At 48.3% G+C, this 21,907-nt stretch overlaps 1 protein-coding gene across 6 annotated transcripts in view; it reads left to right on the forward strand.

The window, feature by feature from the left end:
• The window catches only part of foxj3 (forkhead box J3), a 79,083-nt gene that overhangs the window by 38,066 nt on the left and 19,110 nt on the right, over positions 1-21,907 (forward strand). For all 6 annotated transcript variants that reach the window (XR_012926559.1, XR_012926557.1, XR_012926560.1 and 3 more), the window contains exon 3: positions 18,675-18,749. Coding sequence is in view for 2 of the 6 variants with exons in the window: in XM_076025409.1 (XP_075881524.1) it covers positions 18,675-18,749 (75 nt within the window). In the remaining 4 variants the exon portion in view is untranslated. The remainder of the gene's footprint in view (positions 1-18,674; positions 18,750-21,907) is intronic.

Raw genomic sequence — 21,907 nt, forward strand, 5'->3', positions numbered from 1 at the left:
TTATTTATCTTTTTTATCTTACCCACACCTGTATACGGGAGGAAGCGGGGGTGGGTTGCAGGAGTGTGGGTTGGGGAAGTGGAGGGGGGTTGGGGATTGGGGGGAGGGTGGTGGAATTACCTGTAAAAGAATGTGTGCCGCTGTTGATTCCCGACCCAAACGTTGCATCTCTCACTTCCGTCTCACTCGCATCTGAAACTCTCACATGATCTTGTTAACGCAGAAATGGAGCTTTGGTCTATAAATCGTCCAGTTTAGCGATGGGTGCGCGGCGCTAGCTGCCTTCTGCGAGCGCCCTGGACATGGCTTTGATCTCATTATAAAATGCAAATACGCAGTAACCCTAAACAGATCAAAGGTTCAACTTCCCATTGGATCTGAGGCTTAATAATAACAGCCTGCAGCCGTTTCCTATTTTTTAAGAAGCAATTTGAGTAGCTGGTGCTCCTCCAGGACATTATTTTCTCTGGAGATAATGTTCCTCTGCCTCCGACTTGTGACTGACTCGCCACAGCTCAGAAAAATCCCTGCTCCTGTTGCTTATTTGAATAAGTTTGGTCAGGTATGAGAATTTGCGCTCGCCGGCCCTATCTCGTGCCTCTATCGCCGGCTTGCAGGGACTGAAATCTGAAAGTGTAAAATTGCTTCAGTGCTTGTGCCTCTGATACCTTCATCTGCTTCCCCGGCCCGTGTCACCGTTGCACTGTAAAAGCGAGCATTTAAATTTTAAGCACTTGGCCAGTTTTGCAAATGTTTTTATTTTTTATTTTTTTTTTTATTTCCTCCAGTCGCGCTGATAAATATTCAGAACTTTACTCTCTTCAGTTTTTTGACTCATGCACCGAGCTCCAGCCAAAATGATCCCTTTCATAAGGTTAATAGTTTTGTGTGTGCGGGTGTCCTAGTAATGCAGTTCCGCATGAACCTTGGCTGAGCTGCCGTCATTTTTTTTTTTTTTCTACCCCCCCCACTTTTGTCTCATCCCAGATTCCTCGTTAATTGTACGGAGCACAAAAAAAAAAAAAAAAAAAAAAAAAAGTGGCTGTGTGCAGACTTTGTCAGGTAGTGGGAGGGGTAGTGATTCACTCGGCAGCCAGTTTGATCCTGCTGTGAGGCGGGTTCCCATGTCAGGAAGCTCCAGCCTGGCCGCCCGCCCACCAGCCTCACCTTGCACCCGCCCACCGGCGCCCCACCGCTCACGCTCTAGCCCTGAGAGTGGGTGGGGAGAGCAGGCTGGCAGGCTTTGGCACGGATGCGTTTTGGCAGGCGCTGCTGTCCCCGCACTCCGCCGAGTGAAGCGCCGACTGCAATGCAGAGCATGAAAAGGCCCCATGGCTTCTGTTGCTTACTCCTGTGGCCTGCAGGCCCGTGCAGAAACTTTAGCTCTGGTATGAGATGTTTTTTTTTTTTTTCTTCCTTTTTTGTCAGTCTTGGAGCTCACCCTCCATTTCTTTCATTTTTTACAGCCGCTGTTATCATTTTAAACAGTCATTAACCCATAAAAGCGCCCACCCATCTGTCTGCTCGGTGGGGGAGTCGCGATGCAACGTCGAGCCGTAAAAAACCTCTGTTGACCATTATCCTCCCATTGATTCGCTGAAACTTCCTCTGCGATAATGACAACTGTTGGAGCATCAAACCCCAACAGGACGCCGCAGCGTTTACAACGCCGCTGCCTTTTCTGCATTCCAAGAATAACTTCAACAAACACGGTGCCGACCGACTGAGGCAATAAAAGGGTGCCGATCCCTGCACTGCATTTGTAGTTGCAGCCTCGGGGCTTTGAAAAAAACAAAAAAAACAACTTTTAATCATATTGTTAGGTGCTGGTTGGTAATTATGAGGAAATGCGGGAGGTCAAGGCTGTAAAATCTGCGAGTGCTGTCATGTTTACCGTCGAGCTAGTTTTCTCTTATCTCTCGTTAGCCGCGCGGCGTGTTTTCCCCTGCTAAATGCGGGAAAACAAAGCGCCGAGCGGGGTTCATCGTCAGTGCCGTCCTCAGATCCATTTCTGTAAAGAGTCGGCCATCACCTCCAGCGGGCCGAGCTCCCGCTTGATTTGTCTCAGCACCGGGCCGCAGCAAAACCCAACTCCGATGCCACAACAGGAGTCGTGAACTGCGAGGAATTTCAGGCACGTTTCAGAACAACCCCAAACTGGAAAAATCATTAACCATTTCCCTTTTGAATCTGTAGGGGAGAGTGGGACCAGCTCAGAATTTTCACAGTCATCGCTCCGGGGGGTCGAAAGATCCAGGAGCAGAAGTTAGCAGTTGTGCCTGCGTGTGTATTATTGTCAAATCAACCCAACCCAACCAACTAGAAATACATTGTGGATTTTAAGTCTACACAGTGACTTGAAAATTAAAGGCAGTTTTCCCTCTTTGGCTGAAATACTGGTGGTTTCGAGCCTGGGTCAGGTCAGTCGAGCTGTAGAGCAAGACCACTACTAAAACACTGTCAAAGCGCCGGTGCGATTGATTGCGCAAAAAGTAACCACAAATGAAGTAAACATGCTCGCTGGAGCGGCTGAGAGCGGAGAACCCCCCCCCCCCCCCCCCCCCCCCCAAAAAAAAAATAAATAAAAAATTCTCCCCCGAAGAAAAGTGCTCATGAGGCGACGGCGAGATCAGACCGAACGCTGAAATAACGTTGCAGGAACTGTTAGCATCGTGCAACTCTTGTCCTTTCCTTTTATTTGCTTTATCCGCTCGCCCCCGAACATGCACAGATTCTTTGCCCTGACAAAGGCGGAGAGAGTGCGCAGAGGGTGCACGCTGAATAATTCCGCACGCTATAAATAGAGCGCAGTCCTCAGAATCTGCCTTCAACTCTGCGTCTGCCCCCGTTGCGTTCACCTCAGCCGGGTTAGGCGGCCTTCCCCTCACTCCGACCCGCCGATCCAATATTGTTTTAACTACTGTTGTGAGCAAGCAAGAATTTAATTATAACAAACCTATCTTTCTAGCAGTGTGATTGATGGATTTATTTATTTCCCCCCTCATCCTTTCTTTCCAAAAACATAATTAATAATATTCATAATTAAGGTAGCCAGCTCTCCCTGAAGAACGGTTGCCTCCTGTGAGGCGTGGAGCTAATTTATCTGGCTGTGCTGTGGCGCGCGCGCGCACACACACACACACACACACACACACACACACACACACACACACACACACACACACACACACGCAGGCACACAGTTTCCTTTTTGGAAATGAAAGGGAAGGAGGCTACAGGACTAATTAGTTTCGGCTGGAGAAGGATCTTTACAAGAGGGGGAGTCTGCAGCAGCCGTCTGGGTCAAAGGGCCGGGGCTTGGCTGTGCTTAAAGCGTTCACTGGCTCTCCGGTCAAAGCGGCCGGGGGTCTGCGCTGTACATCACAGCTGTAGGTCGTGTACGTCGAAGCAAGTAGTACGAGGACCCCCTCCCTTCTCCCCCGCACCCGCACCCCCACTAAATGCTCGGAAAATGGTTCAGCGGGGAATTCATCAGACGGACGCTCCCTTTCTTCATATTCTTCAATTTTTTTTTCAATTATTTTTGAATCCAAATTATCCACATTCCAGCCTCTTCAAGCTTGTGGATTCACTCAGTCGCTGAGAGTCTGTGTTTTTTTTTTTTATTTTGGCGGGGGGAAGACTGGAAGTCTCGGGGACGGCTCGGCCGCCCTTAAACGATTCCTATCGATGGAGACGTCACGTTGGACACCAAACTGGAGGAAAAGAGGAGTTCGCCGCTCCGTCGGTCTGTCAGTGAAGCCGAGGGGGGTTCTCCCCCCACCCCCCCTCGTCACCGAGAGAGATTTGATCGTCCTGCTCGCCGTGTCCTGAGTGGGGTCAGCGTTCTGCCAGAGAGGAGCGGGCGACATGGCCGCGGCAGTGGAGTGGAACCAGTGATGGATGAGACGGCGGAGCGGGACGAGGTGCCGCCGTCGACAGCCGCGGCCTCTCACGTCGCGGCGTCCCGGGCATCAGCGGGGGCTAATCGCGAGGTCCTTTGTCCCGCGGCCGCGACGCGCGAATATCGCTCCTGTAATTGCTCATTTGTCATTGTCACATTCTCAAAGAAACACATTTCCGCTGCCGCGTTTATTAAATGAAATTCGCAGTAATGGACAAATAAGAAAAAGAAGCCGGTGAAATTAAATTGGATGCAGAAGCGGCGGCGGCGGCGAGCATTTCAGACTTTGGCATCTTGAGAGTGTTTGCCTTGAGGAAGGTCTAAAGAGCCAAATCATTACCCGTGATTAAAAATAAATAAACACGTAGAATTGATCACCTGGAAACTTGTGCGTGGACTATTATGAATTGAAATGATCATTAGAACCACTCTTTCACTCGGTACTTTCTATAATAATTGCCTGTGCAGAAGGAAGACGTGGCCCCTGCTGCCTGCCAGCCAGCCAGTTTAACATTTAGCCACCGAAAATCACCATTATTATCTTGACACATCTTGATGTAATGCAATCCGAGGCCGTTGGAAGCTAATTGGCATTAAACAGCCAAGGAGACCCGCAGACAGACGTTCCACTTTGTCCGAGTATCGTGCCGACACGTGCGTCGGATCAACCTCAAGTTCATAAATGTTCCCGACGCTGCATGCGAGCGCGTTATTAAATGATGCGTCGGTGATTATTTAAGCTGCTGCTCGGGGTCGGAAAAAAAAAAAACCTTCAGCTCGTCAAGCCGGCGACTGCCTCGAAAAAAAAAAAAAAAGTCTTATGAGGGGATAAATATGATCTGCCCCTTCTAATGGCACTCATTAATTTTCTTTTGCATCTGCCATGCAGCGGCTCAGGTTACACATAGTCTGACTGCGAACCTGCTGGCTCCTTCCTAGTAGCATGTAAATTATTGTGTGTGTGTGTGTGTGTGTGTGTGTGTGTGTGTGTGTGTGTGTGTGTGTGTGTGGCAGTGATTATAATCCGAACCCTGGCTGGAAGCCCTTCAGCCTGTGCTCCAGCAGCCACGAGGCCACATCCTCTCCCCGCCAGTTAATTGCATCTGAATTAGTCCATTAATGTGGCCATGTAGAGGGATGAAGGGGTGCACGGAGGTGTCTGGCCTCTTTTGACCGCCGCAATGTATTATTAATGGGTCAGCAAGTCTGGCAGCTTTGCATTAACTTGGCTAATGGACTGTAGGGTGGGCCTCTGATTTCATTTCACTTAAATATATTGTATACATGGATTAAAAAAAGGAGGAATGCGTTGTAATATTTCTATTTGACCTTCTTGCACCTTCAGCCAAATCTCAACAGAGGTTTAAAATGACACTTAGCCTCGTGTCGGTGCTCTGTTGCATAGGACTGCGGGGAATCAAACGTATCCTATCAGTCGTCTCTCTTGCCCGACTGAGGTTTTCGCACCTTGTGTGATTGGCGGTAGTCTTGGTACGACTGGCAGTTGAGCTGCTCTGAGTTTGTTCTCACAATGTGCTTTGTCAGACGAACCCAACCTTTTGGGCGCGTTCAGACCGCCAGCCAAAATCCAATTTTTAGCCCCTCCAGATTGAAACCGGATGGCTCTTTTTGCAGTCTGAACAGTCACAAATCACATGAAATCCGATTTTTGCCAAACGGATTGCAACCACCTTCGGGAGGTCGTTTTTCAACTGACATTTGGACAGATGCGTCTCGGTGTGAACAGCTCCAAACACACCGATGGGTTTTGATTGTCCGTGACGTCACTCTACGCGACACTTAAGACCCAATGCACCACCAGAGAGCGCCATTAGCGGTGTGGAGCTGTAACACAATGGAGCAGACAGAAGAAGTAGAAAGCAGAAGCACCTGAACAGAGGAGGAAACTCATTGGCTCATCAGTCTGTGGGGGAGATACTGTAGCTCCATTCAAGCCAAGCTCCAGGGTCTGCATGTAACAAGTGCCGCTGTCGCAATGATATGACGTCACACACTACGCGCTACGCTGGATGACGCCTCTGCTCCAAAGTTGTTGCTGCAGCAACCTGTCAGATGGGTCAATACTGTGGCCCAGTCTGAACGGAGCCATATCCCATTTGGACACTTGCTAAAATATTGTGGACAGTCGGCGCTGAAAATCGGATTAGAGAAGGAATCGGATTTGTATCTGATTCGCCTGCAGTCGGAACTCAGCCTTAGAATAGCCTGTTCCCCTCCTCGCCTGTGGGGGCGCTGCATCCAGAATAATTACAATTCAACGAATGTGAAAAGTCGCTCATCCATTGGTTAATGCAGAGAAACTTTCCACGTGTGCATTTGTTCGGGTTGTGTTTACCCACAATGCCCCGCGTTGTATTCCACTTCCTGCATTTGGTTCATTTGAATTTAAGTTTGATTTAATACAGATGTTGCTCAATGCCTGCTTCTTATTGCTCGCGCAGCTTCCGAGTGACGCGTATCCAAGAGCAAAGAACTGCAGGGACTTTGGCTTTAACTGTGAGCTGCATGACAAGAGCGCAGGGAAATAAAGAGTGTAAGAAAAGGTCAAGACTAAAGATATTTTAGGAATCCTCACACTAAAAGTTGACAAACTAGTATCAGGTGTGACCGCGTGTCTGCAAGGAAAGCGCTCCTCTCGCCGTGGAATTTGATAGTTCTTATTTTTCATTTTTCTCGACGGAGCCATCTGTGAGTGCTATCCCTCTGCTGTGCTCGCTAGCAGGCTATCAAAAAGAACGCAGCTATGCAAAGATAGAAGGTTAAACAATGCATGTCACTATTTTACTCTCCGTCAGATGGTAATGTTTGTATTTAGCGGCAGCGCACGGCCTGAAACGTTTGTGCAGACACGGAGGAAGCATAAAAGGTCAGCCCGTCTCTTGTTTTTCCACAGCTCAATATATTTCGTTTCGGGAGATCTGCATTTTTGAGATTTGCATTTGTCTTCTAAACATAACATTTTGTAGTCTTGGTATTTAAATGTAAAAAAAAAAAAAAGAAGAAGAAAACATTTTTCCAAAGCAGCTTCCGGAAGCTCAGGCAGAACATGGGCGATTCTGAAGTAGCCAGGCCAGAGGCTTTCTGCGCTTCCGTTGCTTAATTTGTCTAACTCTTAAGTGGACGCTTGGCACTAGCCCATCACCATTAGTAGCCGCAGTCAGTTCTTCATTGTTAGTGGGCACCGCAGTCAGCAGGCTGCTGTGAGCCATTGTCAGAGGATAGCATCAGAGGCTCTTCTGGCTGATAATTAAGTGGCGTCCTGACAAACGGCTTTCATCAGATCCCTCATGTGGAACTGAGAGCATGCGAAGGCTTTCAGGGAGGATAAACCAGAGGACATCACTTTGCCTCCGTTCTCCCGTGGCCTTGTGCTGCCGCCGCCGCAGCAGAGGAGGGAAGGAGGCAGAGGCAAAGCGCCCTTGTGTAGTCCGAGCCAGAGAGCCAGACTCTACAAACGGCACAATGCAAAGGCAGTTCTCCACACGCCGCTTTGTTATTGTCGGCGCTGACCGCTCGCCTCGCTCTCGAGTGGCTGCGTGCACTGCCCCCTCTCCCCCAGTTGAGACCACGTCAATTATTTCCGTCTCGGCAAGGCTAAATTTAACTCGCGTCGTCCGACTGATGTCGAGTTCAGAGATCCAGAGCCGCTAGAAGACGTGAACGTCCGGCGACTGCAGCCTCCCCCTAGTGTTGGGTCGAGCGCCGTGAAGCTGGTCTCAGGATTGCGGCCGGTCACTGCTGGCCTTTCGCTCGTAGCCTTTCCAATCGCCTTCTTGTGCCCAACTGTGACGTCAAACGCGCGTTACTCGGACAGCGAGGCGGATTCCTGGACGAAAGCAAGTGCAGTGTGTCAGCTGTTGTTTTATCAGCCGTGAGAGGAATTAGTTTCGCCTAGCTACTGTAGCTTGTTACTCGCCACAAAAGACCTTCAGTGCAGTGACCATTGGAGGAAGAAAAAAAAAACTCATCTTTTTATGGTGTGAGGGAAGGGCAAAATTTAGCGCATGCTTTAATTTTGTATCATCACTGTCGAGTCGACAGACCCCCGAGCTGCAGGGAGTTTGTCGGATCCAAATCATTTTAAGGCGATGCATCGTTTTCAATTTGCTTCGGCGTGTCTTCATACCTTCAATTTCTTCAGTTGACTTAAGCAACATGTCAACACCGTCACGGTTGCCTTCCTTGCTGGGCCGCCTGGTCGACAGTGTTTTGATTCAATACCCATCGCTAAATTCTGCATTTTATTTATTTGCTTATTGGGGGCGATCCGTGCCCTTCCAAAATTCCTCTCTCGGTCTTCTTGGTTTATTGCCAGCGACAAGCGTTTTCGAAGGTCACAGATGTTCTGAAATAATCCATTTAATAAAAAAATAATCCTAGACGTCTGCGCGCCACTCCGCACAGCGGCGGCGGCAGAGGTTGAACAAAGCCCTCCTGACTGCGTGCGGTTTGGCTCGGAGTAAAAAGGACGAGACGAGACGGAGTGCGCGGGAGAGACAAATATCGGCTAAAGGGAGAGGGAGACAAAGACGGATCGCTCTCTGAAGGACTGCGATCAAATAGGAATCATATGAGTGACTCTGTGCTTTTGTTGTGGCGTGACCTGCATTCAGCGTTGCATTAAGTGACCCCCCCCACAGACACACACACACTCCCCTCCCGCTTTCCTCCTAACCACTCCTCACAGCTTTTCAAATCTGCACTGGCTGCCTCCCAATTTATTAGGGGAACTCTCGGATTTCTAATGTTGCATTCAAGCCATGGCTGTAACCTTGAGTGCACCAAGAAAATAATGCAGGATTTTTTTTAGTGCGTGTGTGTGTGTGTGTGTGTGTGTGTGTGTGTGTGTGAGAGAGAGAGTGGATTTTTTTTTTTTTTTTTTCCTGCAGGTCCGCTCCAAGGCTAGCCTTACAGCAACAAAGCAGGTAGGGGAGGCATGCACCTGAGTGAGATTGAGTTCAGGACATTTATATTGGAGCTTTTGGTGTGTAAACCCACTGCTTCTGTTGAAAAGGGAACATCCTTGGCGCAGGACTCATAAACTTCTCATATGCCACTAGAGATGGGGGGGGGGTTCTTTTGTCTCAGCTTATCATCCGCGTTCTATAGGATGCGGCGTCTCTGGACTGCGCTCAGATGAATTATTTGGCGGATGAAGTGGAATGTGCTCCGCTTCCTCGGTCTTGTGCGAAATCGGACTTTGGCCGAAGACCTCGCCGGGGTTTTTCCTCCCACTTAGTGATTAAAGAATATTTGAATTGTGGTGAATTTACAAATAAAAAACAACTTGTTTTTATGGGTGGTGTGTTGTTTCGTATGACGAGTGGATTTCCTCCCCTGATGTCACATGACTTCCCAGAAGCTACTCATGTCTCTGTTCATTGTCTCCTAACTGGGGATGTTAACAATTGATCGATTATCAATTAATTGCTGATTAAGAATGTAATCGATTAAATTGAATCAGTCTCAATTAATTGAAGATTTCTTTTACATGGGTAGTTAATATCATTATAACAGTGTAGTGGCAGGAAAGAGCAGTTCACCTGTAGATACTGTGATGGTCATAATATATCTAGAACAAGTTACTTTTAAACAACTTTTTAAAAGAAAAGTTGATCTGTGACTTTAAGTCCGATAATAAAGGTGTCTTTACTGTTCTCTAATGTAAAAATGGGTCACGTTGGACCTTCAACATTATTTAAGGGTTAAATAATGTGGTCCTTCCACATTTTACCTTATGAAATTTTGGTTCTCAGGAAAAATCTCTGCTTATCAATTAATCGTTAATCGATGGATAAGTCAATCAACTAACGATTAATCAATGAATCGATAATTTGTATTATTCCACTCATATTTGACCAGCGTCCTGAATATTTCTTTGTTTCCGTGCTCACCTCCCCCAATTAAAAGTTCTCCTTTCTAAGTCCAGACATGTTCACTTATTAAGCCAGTTGTTTTTTTCCCCTCGTATGTATCGCCTTCATTATATTCATTTGTCAGTGAAAAATGGGTTTAATTTAGCTAAACACTTGGTGTTGGAGGCGTGGTGGACAAAACACAATTTCCCCATAGTGTCATCTCGTCCTGCAGATGTGGCCGTTGAGTGTTGATTACTGTGATACCTCAGCGGGTTACACTAACTGACCCGAGTCTTTTTGTATTAAACCCAGTGATTGTTCTGTTCTTATCTGGTCCGCTTTTTGTTTTCCGCGTCCTTTCCTTTGCAGTAGTCCTACGACTCGACGGCGGCGTTGCATTTACCTCGGCACAGATGACTCTGCGGCAGAGGCACCACTGTACCTTCATGTTTTATTAAAAATTACATGCAAGTAAGTTAATATCCATGCATAGGGGACTTAAAGCATGTTGAGATATTACCAGCAAGTTGCAAAGGGAGGCAGATCAAATGCCTTTGAACATTCTTTCAAAACAAAAAAAAAAACAAACAAAAAAAAAAAGGCGAGGCAAAAATTGTTTTGCTTGGCTTCATCGGCGTGTAAACGCGGGCTCTCGATCCCTCGGTAGCTTTTGCATGTTGCAAGAACTTTGCAGCAAGGTGTGTTGCAAGAGTGGTTGATTCCTGGAGCGAGCTTGTTTTGTGTGTGGGAGCTCTGTGTCACCGATAAAGTGATAAGTAGAAATGCGTGTCGAGTAAAGTACTGTCAACGATAAAAGGCTTTGTTTAGTGTTTCTGTCATGGAAGCGGAGCAGAATTCAGCCGATGAGTTCAGACGGAGGCAGACGGTGATTTGAACGCAGCAGCGGTGAATTGTGTGTCGCAGGCATTCATGGGTGTTTGAGGCCTGCTCCCCCCCCCGCATCATTTTTTTTTCTCAGGTGTCTTGCACACAGTGACAGTCCTTTTGGCTGCTAATGCCGCTGAAGTAACACCGCAGCATCTTTGCAACCCGGCGTGTCGGCGCACAGCCGGCCGCTTTCATGGATGCGGTCAGGAGGAGCCGCAAAGTCGCAGCTCCTCTCACGGCTAACAGGATTAAATCATCCGGCCATTGCACCTCAATGAACTTACCTTGCGCTACCTGTGTGATCGTGTGTCCAAATTTTTTTTTTTAACGCCTTTTTTTTTTTCTTTTTTTTTTTCCTAAAGCGTAGCCTTGCTTGGCGAGTGCTGTGGCATCCCACATGCCTTCCCACTTCCACTACAAATAGACAGCGAAGGTGCTACATTCCGTGGCCTTGGTGCAGATCCCCGAGGCTGAGGACTGTGTTCTGTGTTGGTGGGCATGTCAGAGGGTCCATATAAAATAACAGTGGCCTAAAAATACAGTAATCTGTGTGTGCGTGTGTGTGTGCGTGCGCGCGCGCGCCTGTGTTACTGTATCTTGTGATTCACATCCTGTTTCCCTTTATTGTGCGCCGACTTGCTGCCCTCGTTCTTTCTTTCTTTCTGTCATATGCCTTTTTTACATGGGCTGCTTTTATGTTATTTATTTATTTTTATTAAAGGACATTTTGTCATCGCAAAACTCCAGACAAGTCCAGATTCTTGAGTGTTATTTGAATACAGAATAAGAAATGCTTTTGCAAACTATCTAGGAAGTAAGAAAAAAAATATATGACGCAATCACAAGCAGGTCATTAAATCGGTGTATTGCCCATGGAATCATCCGCCGCGTCTTTGTTGCAGCGCGCCTCCCAGCGCCTCTTATGAATTGCGGTAGCGCTTCTATCGACTTAACGCCGTCTTCCTCTTCCAGGACTATTCTTGTTGACTGCGCTCGCCGTTGGTCTGGCCTCGGGTTTAGCTGCTGATTCACTCCCTCACTCATTCACCTGCTAACCTGCCCACTCCAGGACCGGCTCTTTCCTTCCCACCTACCTACCATTCACTTGTCCAAGAGATTTGATTTTATTTCCAGCGGATCCGAGCAGCAGCAGCAGCGGCAAAAACAGGGGTTTTCAGAAATATTGCGCGTATTATATCGCAGCAATTAGCTATTAGGTGGCGAGGCATGATGAACCATTACTCTCACCGAACTGAATGGTTTGTGGGAGTTGTGCCTCTATGTGCTCATTTTCCAGTTCAAGTTTCTGGCTCAGACTCATTATGAGTCTCCTTACATCTAACAAATGCAAATATTGTGATCCACTGCTTTTACAGTATTCTCTTTACTTTCTTAGTTTTATTACACTTGTTTCCCAATTTAAATGAATGGTTTTTCAGCATCCCTCAATACACAGGATAAAATATTGCGACATGGATGTGCCAAATTTCTCTCCCGGGCCCAGAAGCGGAGAACGTTTAGGCAGCCGAGCTCGGCGATACACACGGCGCGAAATGTGTGAACGCTTTGTTTCAGGCGACACTCGTGCAGGTTGTTACATGTGGCAACCACAGGTTAGAGTTTTCCTCCTCGCTCTGTAATGCCCCCGGGCTCCTAATGCGATAATGACACACAACACAACAATGACACTCGCCGTGTGTGTCGGCTTCAAACAGAACTAAAAGCAGGGCCCGTGTACAGCGTGCGGAAACTTTCCGGAAACGATTACACCGCGTGTTCTTTCCGTCAGACCTGTTGAAGTTTAGAGGCTTTTTCTCTGCGTTACGAAATAGATCACCGCCGTTTGTTAGGAGGCACGTCCCGCCGTGCACGTCCCGCGCTCGTGTTTGTTGCGGTGTGTAGGAGGCCTCCTACACACACACACACGCACGCTTGTGTGCCTTCCCATAAGGGAAGCTGGCTGAGGTTGGATTTGAAGTGCTCAGTGGGGGTTGCAGGCAGGTAGACGCTGGGCAGCACTTGGGCAGCCCCCCCCCCGCCCCCACCACCACCACCACCACCACCACCACACACACACACACACTCCACACCACCCCTCCCGCCGTGAGCTCTGTCTGACTCACTCTGTGTGCTGCCGCTCGCACCCTCTGACCTCTCCCACCTGCCTCACTCCCTTCTTCTTTGCAGATCCATTTCTACTTTTATTTCCAATTGTAGCCCTGAGCCTTTAACCCAGGGGTGGGCAAACTTTTGGACTGCTGGGGCCACATTGGGTTCTAAAATTTGACAGAGGGGCTGGAGCAGCAGCAGCAGATGGATGGAGTGTTTTGGTGACCCACCTCATAGGAGGAAGAAATATATCATGGGATGTGTAGAAAACATGTTCTTTTTTGTCAAATAAAAATGAATAAAAGCAAAGTTACAACAGAATATGTCTTTGAAGCCCCACTATTTAAACAAATGGATGAAACCCTGCTATTTTATGACTTACTGACTATTAATATAATTTCTTCAAGTTCAGCGGTCCAGATTAAAAAGTTTAACGGGCTGTATGTGGCCCCCGGGCCATAGTTTGCCCACGCCTGCTTTAACCAGTCCCACCACCAGCAGCAGCACCAGCACCAGCACCAGCACGCAGACTGGACTGATCAAAGTGGCTGCTGCAGAGACCTGTTCTGCCACAGTCACACATTGGTCACACATTTGCAGTCCATTCTTTTCTATGCAGTTGGCCACCTCAGCACACAAGCCATAGAAGTTCAGGCAGTTAACTTTTGCATGCGCTGTAGTGTCAGTTGCCTCTGTAACTCCCGTGATGCATCACATTGCATCAGCCAATCAGAAAGAGCCGAGACACAGCAAGTGACATGACGTTGTGTAGTGAAGTCGGGGATTTTCCAGCCTTAAAAACAAGTCCATGACTTCAAAATATACATGAGAAACGAGGATTTTGGTCGAAGGCATCCCGTCAACTGATTTTAGTTTAGTTTGTTTTTGTTTGCAGTACCTTGAGTGGCCACTAGCAAAAGAGTCACCGCACCCCCGTATTTGAAGTCTGGTATTCAGTTCTTCTAATACACCCATGATGTAGCACTGTTGCTGTCCTTATGTCTCATTTTTGAGCCTCGAGTTCTTGTCAGTCAGACATGCTGGCAGCCACTTCAAATTAAAGTGGCATTTCTCCGGCCGGCATCACTTGGAGAGCCCACATGCTCAACATTTTGACCGCTGTCGCCGGCGTCCCGCTGCGGCTGCTAACGCTTTCAATAAACACCAAAGACAGCAAACTACGCCGTTCAGATTCAGTTATATTTATTACGGCAGACTCTCCGGCGCAGGGGCCTGCCAGCGTTTGGCGCAGCGCCAGACTCGGCATGAATAAATAAATACCGAACTCTGGGATTGAAAAGTGAAATAATTGTCACAAAATACCAGAGAGAGACTGACAATATTTTTATTTATCAGTAACGACAAATCATTTTTAGTCGAACTCAACTACCCGGCTCTCCGTCATCCGACGGTCCCTGCCTGAGAGTCGACCAATAGCCACTGACGGCTGAGCAACTTAGCCGGTCGGCTTGTCCTGCGAGTGCACGTGTCGTGGAGGCAGTGGGAATGGTCCCTTCCGAGGCGGCGGTGGCGGCGGACAATCGTGGGACAAAACGCTGGTCAGGGAGAGCGAGCCACTGGAGTTTATTAAAAAGTAAACTAGCCATGTAGCGACGGGGGGGGGCGGAGGGAGGATGGGCGGGGGGCTCGGCTGCTCGTCCCCATCAATGATTCAGACCCCGGCAGAAGGTCCTTAATGGACAGAGCCACCTCTCTGTGCGAGTTCAGCCGCCCCTGTCCACCTGACACTAAGTCACATCCACACAGACCGGAGGAGCCACGCAGGAAAGATTGTTCTAAGTGCTTGCGTGTGTGTGTGTGTGTGTGTGTGTGTGTGTGTGTGTGTGTGTGTGTGTGTGTGTGTGTGTGTGTGTGTGTGTGTGTGTGTGTGTGTGTGTGAGGCACGGCTTGAAACGCACACCCACCCACCCTCCCTCCCGCCCCGTTGGACACGATTCAGTGTCTTTTAAAAGTGGCACAGGCCCCGCTAACCGGAGAGCCTCTCGTCTGTTTGTCACCATCCGCTATGCACGCTTGGTGGCGTTGTTTTATTCATCCAGACCGGGGAGGAGTCGGGGGACGTGGCACAGGACGCAGCTCAAAAGCGGCTAAGAAGTACGAGGTTCTGTCTGTGTAATGGTGCTGTAAAGTAGTCTCAGCCGTCAGCGGGGGGCCAAGGACAGAAGGGATACCCAGCGGCCTGATTGTAGGCAGGGACTCGGGGCTACTTATGTAAACAGCCTCTCCGCCCGCTCCAATCAGCAAGTCAGCCACTCCTCGGCCGTATCGCCAATCCACGAGGCTTTTTATAACCGATTCTCCAGATTGTCTTTTTGGTGGCGGGGAGCGTTCTGATCGCAGTCCAAGTCCGAGTGCCTCTGGATCCGGTTCTGAAGATCCAATAACAGCGATGGAACCAAAATATGTGCGCCGGCCGTCTGACAGAGACTGTGGCGTTTCACCCCAACGCAACGCAAGCAAAGCGCAGGTAAACTGCGGCGTCGGTTGGCGCCGTTGACGTAGCGACGGGGGAATTGTTTGAGCAGATCCATTAATCATCATCATCATCGTCGTCATCGTCATGATAAGAGACGGAGGGGCTGCTCAAAGGAAGGCTCAGCCGTTGCTTCACCACACTTGCACTCATTTTCATTTTCTACCAGGTGTACCAGGTGTTCACAACCTCACTAAAAGCGGATGCACATCGAATTTGAAGGTAATGACGTAGAAACAGAGGTGCTCCGTTGCTTTGGGTGAAACTGATGATTCCCACATGTCATGGAATACCTGGAAAAGTCATGGTATTTGCAAATGCCGCTTTCCACGTCTTGGAATTTTGTGAAGTCATTGAAAGTTTTGGAAAAGTCATGGACTTTGACTTGCCAACTATGTTTGTTGTTGTGCCCTATGTAATTGGTCGCCTTCAGGTTGCACCAGGAGTTACCTTTAAGCAAATATTGTAGCATAAGGGTAATTGTACCATATGGTGAAAGTATGAACATTCTGTACACACAGATTGCAGTAAGTCCATGGACATTTCATGCGAGGTCATGGAAATGGAAATGTAGAAATGGGAATTTTGTCAGTGAAAACGAGTGGGAACGCAGCACAGTGGTTCAGACCTGAATACAAATAAAAAATACTGAGAGGGCTTTTTAAAACGTCCTCACTTTTCAGCATGTGAAGTGCTGCGTGCAATGCTACAGAAAAAAGGCACATTTTAACCATTGCAAATGGGGTTTTGCGGCACAGTCGTACTTAGTAATAATTATAGTAAAGTGAGTGTGGAATCATTTTTTTTTTTTTTTTTTTTTTCCCCCCATGGTTGAATACAGCGTGACTCACACACTTGCTGGTTATGGAGTTTTGCGTTATATCTTACACAGATTATTCCTGCCTGGGGGAAAAGACGACACGAGTTTCTAAGTGACAACTTGTGTGGCGTCTGCAGATTGAAGACGACCCGTCGGTTTCATTTCAGGCAAACCATGTCCCTCACGTTGTTCGTCTTTCGAACACTTTGTCTTTGTCTGCGAGAATTCTCGTCTCTCGGGTTTCGCGACAAATCGGGACGTCGCAGGCTCTGATTGGCCTTATCACAGCGTCGCTGTTTGAATTTTTTTTTTTTTTTTTACCGCATCTCGCGTCTTGAGCCTCGCGGCCTGCTTTCAATCATTGATTATTGAAGTGATCTATGGGCCGATGGCATCGTGAATTGCAGTTTCACAGTGGGCACCTTTTCAAATCACCTTCGGCGCCGCCGTTTCATTCATCGAAAAACGCGCCTTCCGATGAACTTTGCCGCGTGCGCGACCACCTCGCAGGTCATTTGTGTTTTTTGCAATTTTATTAAATCCGTTCTGAGGTCGCAACGCATGCTTCGATGAACCGTCCTTTAGCGGCCGCCGGTGCGCGACCGCCGCAGACAAGGAGGACAGATGGTTCGCTCCTCTCGCTCCTCCTATTTTCAGCCCGGGAGGAATTAAGGCCGGCGTGGAGCTCGGCGTAACCAGCCGGCGATTGCATTCATCAGGAAGTGATTTTTTTTATTGACTGGGTTTATGAATCGTTGCAACCCTGCGTCGGATTGATTGTCCTTGGTCGTGGACCTGCGCTGCAGATGCAGATTTTTATTTTTTATTTTTTGTCTCTATTCAGCCACTCTCTGCATTCTCAGATGACGAGGCAGATGGCTTCATCCCTCCATTTATTCCTCGGCTTCAGCCCTTCAGCGTCCCTCGCTGTCTTTAGCCACCGTGGGAAAGGTGAGAGGGTGAAGTCGTGATTTCTCTCCTCCACCTCCCTCCACTTTGCAACGTGTCCTTTTTGTACGTTACGCTCATTTTTTGCATTTTGAATGAATGCGTTTAATGCCGGGCTGCCCAGGGTAATAATGGGGAAATGGGGAATTAAATAAGAGCGAAGGGAAGGTGGTGGTTCGGAGGTGTCGGCTGAGCCTCGGCGGTCGGAGAAAGCCCCCCCCTCCGCCGGCGTCAAACTCGGAAGTCGGGTGTCGGCGGAAGCCGTCGTAACGCGACTTTCTTTTATTATTGTGCTTATTATGAGAGCGAGGCTGCCGTCTCCCCGTGAGCCTGTGGGGACGATTGTTGTGCGCTTAAAATAGATTTTTGGGGCTGCGCCTCCTTTTCATGAGGAGTAGAGAGATGGGGTGTTGGGGGGAGGGGGGGAAGTAAAAAAAAAAAAAAATCCCTCCCAGCAAACGAAGTGACACCCCCACCCAACCCAACCCCCCCCCCCAACCACCTTCCTCCCGACGTATTCCGTTCGAGGAGATTGTTCGACTTCTTTTGGATTGCGCTGGCATTTCAGAGTGATTTAAGCGGCGAGATTGACAGCATTACAATGAGGCTGTCATTATCATCCCTCCTGTGGTATAATTGCCTATACTGTTGAACAAGCAGCTCCCATCATTTGCACTCAGGTCTCACTCTCTCTCTCTCTCTCCCTCCCTCCCTCCCTGCTTTTCTCCCTCCCGTCCTCTTTTTTTCATCTCCCTCTCTCTCTCTCTCTCTCTCTACTCATCTCCCTCGTTCGTTATGCTCTTCAGAGGATCCTACAGCTTTTTTCGCTGTGGCCATCTGTCAATTCAACTCCGTAAAGTGGAGTGGAGAAGTGTGTGTGTGTGTGCGCATGCGTGCGTGCGTGCGTGCGTGCGTGCCCGCCCGAGTCTATTGGCTCTCGTAAGTCCTCCCCCTCTTTCCCCCCCCCCACTCAGCTGGCCAGCCTCCAGCTGGTTGTGAGGGCACGGCCGTGGCAGGTTAACCCAGGCCTGGAGCGTCGCTCTCCGGCCCTCCTGGCCACTTCAGCTCCCCCTCCCCCTCCTCCTCCCCCTCCCTCCATCAGGCAGCTGGACGAGGCTCCCCTCTCCGCCGCGCGGATTAGCTTGTAACGCCGTAATGAGTTAACTTTTTCGGAATGATCTACATAATTTATTTCCTGCCCCCAAAGGAGCTCGCTGGAGCATTAATTAATATCGGAGAGGGGTGGTGGTGGTGTAGGGATGGGGGGAGCTGAAGGGTTGGGGGTGGGGGGGGGGGTGGCTGGTATCAGCCACCATCCCAAGTGTGGGATTCCTTCTGGCTCCTATTTTTGGCGTCCGTGTAATTAAATATATTTCCGTGCGAGCGCAACGGCAGGTTTTGTTTGGACGGCGATCAAAGGTATCGCCGCCTGATTGGTCCGACGCAACTCCCCAGGCTGGAAGTCTGGACGCGCGCTCGGAGGGTCGGGCGCGTCCGCTCCGCCGATACCTGACTGCTGCTCAGCCTCCTCCCCCTCCTCTCCACCTGTGTGTTGACTTTTATTTATTTATTTCTTTTTTTTGATTGCTGCCTCCACTCCTGACGGGCCTCTTTCTCTGTTTCCTCCCGCAGAACTCGATACGGCACAACCTGTCATTGAACAAGTGTTTTCTTAAAGTGCCTCGTTCCAAAGACGACCCAGGAAAGGTGAGACTTCCAAGCATGTTCTTTTTTTTGTTTCTTTTCTTTTTTTCCCCTTCACTCACAAACTGAGACAAATGCGCGGCAACTCAACCAAAGTGATGCTGTTGAAGCCGAGTTTTCTTTTCTTTTCTTTTTTCCAAGTGGCAGAATTTGCGGCTGCACTCTCCTATTGACTTATATATTTAGTTATTCCTCCTCACATGCAACATGTTTGCCCCGTTCCAAAATGTTACCTTTGAATGCCTGCCAATACTCCAGCAGTCTGAAAATGCATGGCATGCTCTTAATCTATTATGAACTTTCCGCCCCCACAGAATTGCATTTCAAATCTGAGCAGAGGCTCGTATTTTTTTTTTTTTTTTTTCGTTTTTTTTGGACCAGCACAGACAGCAGATGTGGGTGAAGGAAAATAAAGTCAAAGACTGGTGGAGATGGGGCCGCACCAGGGTAGAAGTCAGGTCACTCCCAGAATCCCAAGTCCCAGAAGTATTTACTCATGCGGCTGAACTGACTTCAACCTCATTTGCTTTTTTTTTTTCTTCTTTTTAAAAAAAAAAACCAAACTTGGATCTGTTTCCAAGCCCAACACGTTAATTTGACATTTGACTCTCAGTGGGACGAGGTACAGTAGCTGCTTCCACCCCGTTTGCTTTACAGTCTGCTGCGGCGCGTCTGCCCTTCGCTATTGAGCGGTTCAGGGAACCTCCTCTATTATATTTAGCGCCGGAACATGTGTAGGTCTGACATATGTAGCCTAACCTAGATTTCATCCTGGCGTACACTTACACATGCTGAGGGAATCGCGCAAATAATTACACATGCGCAATCGCAATTGCCCGGGCGCACGCGCGCTCGCTAGCACCGACACGTGCGGCATGAGGAGCGATGCCTAGCTTTGCAGATGATGGGGACTGAATGCTAATTTCGTGTTTTCCTGTAATCCTCTGATATTGACACTCCTGGGAGCTGCTCCACTAAATACAAAATAATCTATTGCTGTATGGATCCCATTCCAAATGCATGGCCAACATGCTCGCATCCTTAATGTTTAATTTGGAATTTTCCTCACTCCCCTCCCCTCCACCGCCCCCTCCCTCCCCCGAAGACAACTTCAAAGAGGCGCTAGCCGCTCTTGATATGTTGCATCAATATTGTAATGTGGCAGGAATATGAGAACTGCTGCTTGGATGAGATAGGAGTGTCATGTCGCTCTCTGTCTCTCTCCCTCCCTCCCTCCCTCTCTCTCTCTCTCTCTCTCTCTCTCTCTCTCTCTCTCTCTCTCTCGCGTTGAGATGGTGTCAGAGATGACACGGTGTGTGTGTGTGTTTGCGCGCGTGTGTGTATTGGGCGCATAAACACATCCTGTCTGTCTGTCTGCCGTTAAAGGGGAAAGGCAGCAGCCTGCAACGCTGCTGGCTAAGGTTTTGCCGTGAACTAAAAGTTGCGTTCTGACCGGGAGTCGCTGTTTGTTTGTTTGCTTGCCCGCCGTGTTCACACACAAAAAGGGGGAACTTGTCATCGACAAGTAATTTATGTCGATACGTGGAAATGAAGTGGGTCAGTCGTGGTGGTAGGAGGTAGGTGGTGGGGGGGAAGGGGGTCGGGGGGGGGGGGGGGGAGACAGCATCTGGCGTCGGGCTGCTCCGTGCAGGAAATGACGCAAACGGCCGTTTTGTTACACGGCTGCAGATGATATATCAGATGATCTATCAGATGATATATATGATGTGGCAGAGGCTCTTGACTTGGCACTGGCAAAAGAATGCTGCAGTGTATTTGTGAATAATTTAATGACTCCTTATATGTATTTCTTTTCGCCTTGCCAGCTCTCCCGGGGGTGAGCGTGGAGAGCTGCAGACGCTCCCGTCTCGTGAGGCCGTGCTTAATGCCAACTGAGCCCCCCCACCCCCACTCACACACACCTCCACACCCCCACCCGACCCTTACCACACAAGCATCACCAAGTCGGGCTCTGCCCGACTGATTTCGAAACCTCTGCATCGCTCCGATTAATCGATTAATTCATTAATCGTTAGTTGATTGACCTTATCGATTGATTAACGATTAATCGATCAGCTGCAATTTTTTTTTTCTCCTGAGAACCTAAATTTCACAATGAAAAATGTGTAAGGACCACATTATTTAACCCATAAATAATGTTGAGGGTCCAATGTGACCCATTTTTACATTAGAGTACAAGTACAGTAACAACACCCTACACCTTTATCCTCTGACTTTAAGTTGACTTCTAATGGGTCACATTTCAACTTTTCTTTTAAAAAGTTGTAACTTTTTCTGGGTATATTATGACCATCACAGTATCTACTGGTGAACTGCTCTTTCCTGCCACTACACTGTTATAATATTAACTACCCGTGTAAAAAAAGATGTTCAATTAATTGCGACTGATTCTATTCAATCGATTAAATTCTTAATTGACAATTAATCGACAATCGATTAATTGTTAACATCCCCGCCCCCACAATCAACCCCAGCCCGGCCCCTGACCACACGTGGGCGACGCCCCCTCCTCACATTGCACGCGCAGCCTCCGTTGCGTCTCGCCGCCGCTCACGTCGGCCCGCGAGATGCTTCTCCTCCTCCTGGTTGATTGTGTTGAGAATTCTCCTTCTTCTTCTTCTTCCTCCCTCTGAGGAAAACAATTAATTGACCTCAAAGCCTCGTACATATTAAAACGTCTGTTTTTCTTGCACCCCTCCCCCTACCTCTTGCGAATGTGGTCTTAGCTATTCATTTGAGCAATTTCAGCAGCGCTATAAGTGAGCTGTGAAAAAAGTGATTTGCTGGATTTAACAGGGGCAGGTCGTGGTGATTGTATAGATGCTTGAGATGGAGCCTCTTCTGCGGCCTCGTGTGTTGCTCAGGAGAATTTCTTCGGGAAACAACAATTATTCTCTCTTCTAAGGAAGTAATTTTAAAGGTCCTGATCTCACTTCCTCTAGACAATTGAGATTTTTTTTTTTTTTTTTTTTTTTTATCAAGGACCATATAAAATATTAAAAATGAATTCACAACTTGCGGGGGCCTTAGGGTGAAAATCTATACTGTAAGCTGCTTTTCTTGCCGGTTCCGAGGAAGAACAGCGTTGAAAAATAAATTAAACGGGGGGCCGAATGCAGAGATAAATAATGCAGCCTGGT

Source organism: Nelusetta ayraudi, unplaced genomic scaffold (genome assembly GCF_046127955.1).
Source record: "Nelusetta ayraudi isolate G7.1 ecotype Tasmania unplaced genomic scaffold, CSIRO-AGI_Nayr_v1 ptg000017l, whole genome shotgun sequence".
Lineage (NCBI taxonomy): Eukaryota > Metazoa > Chordata > Actinopteri > Tetraodontiformes > Monacanthidae > Nelusetta > Nelusetta ayraudi.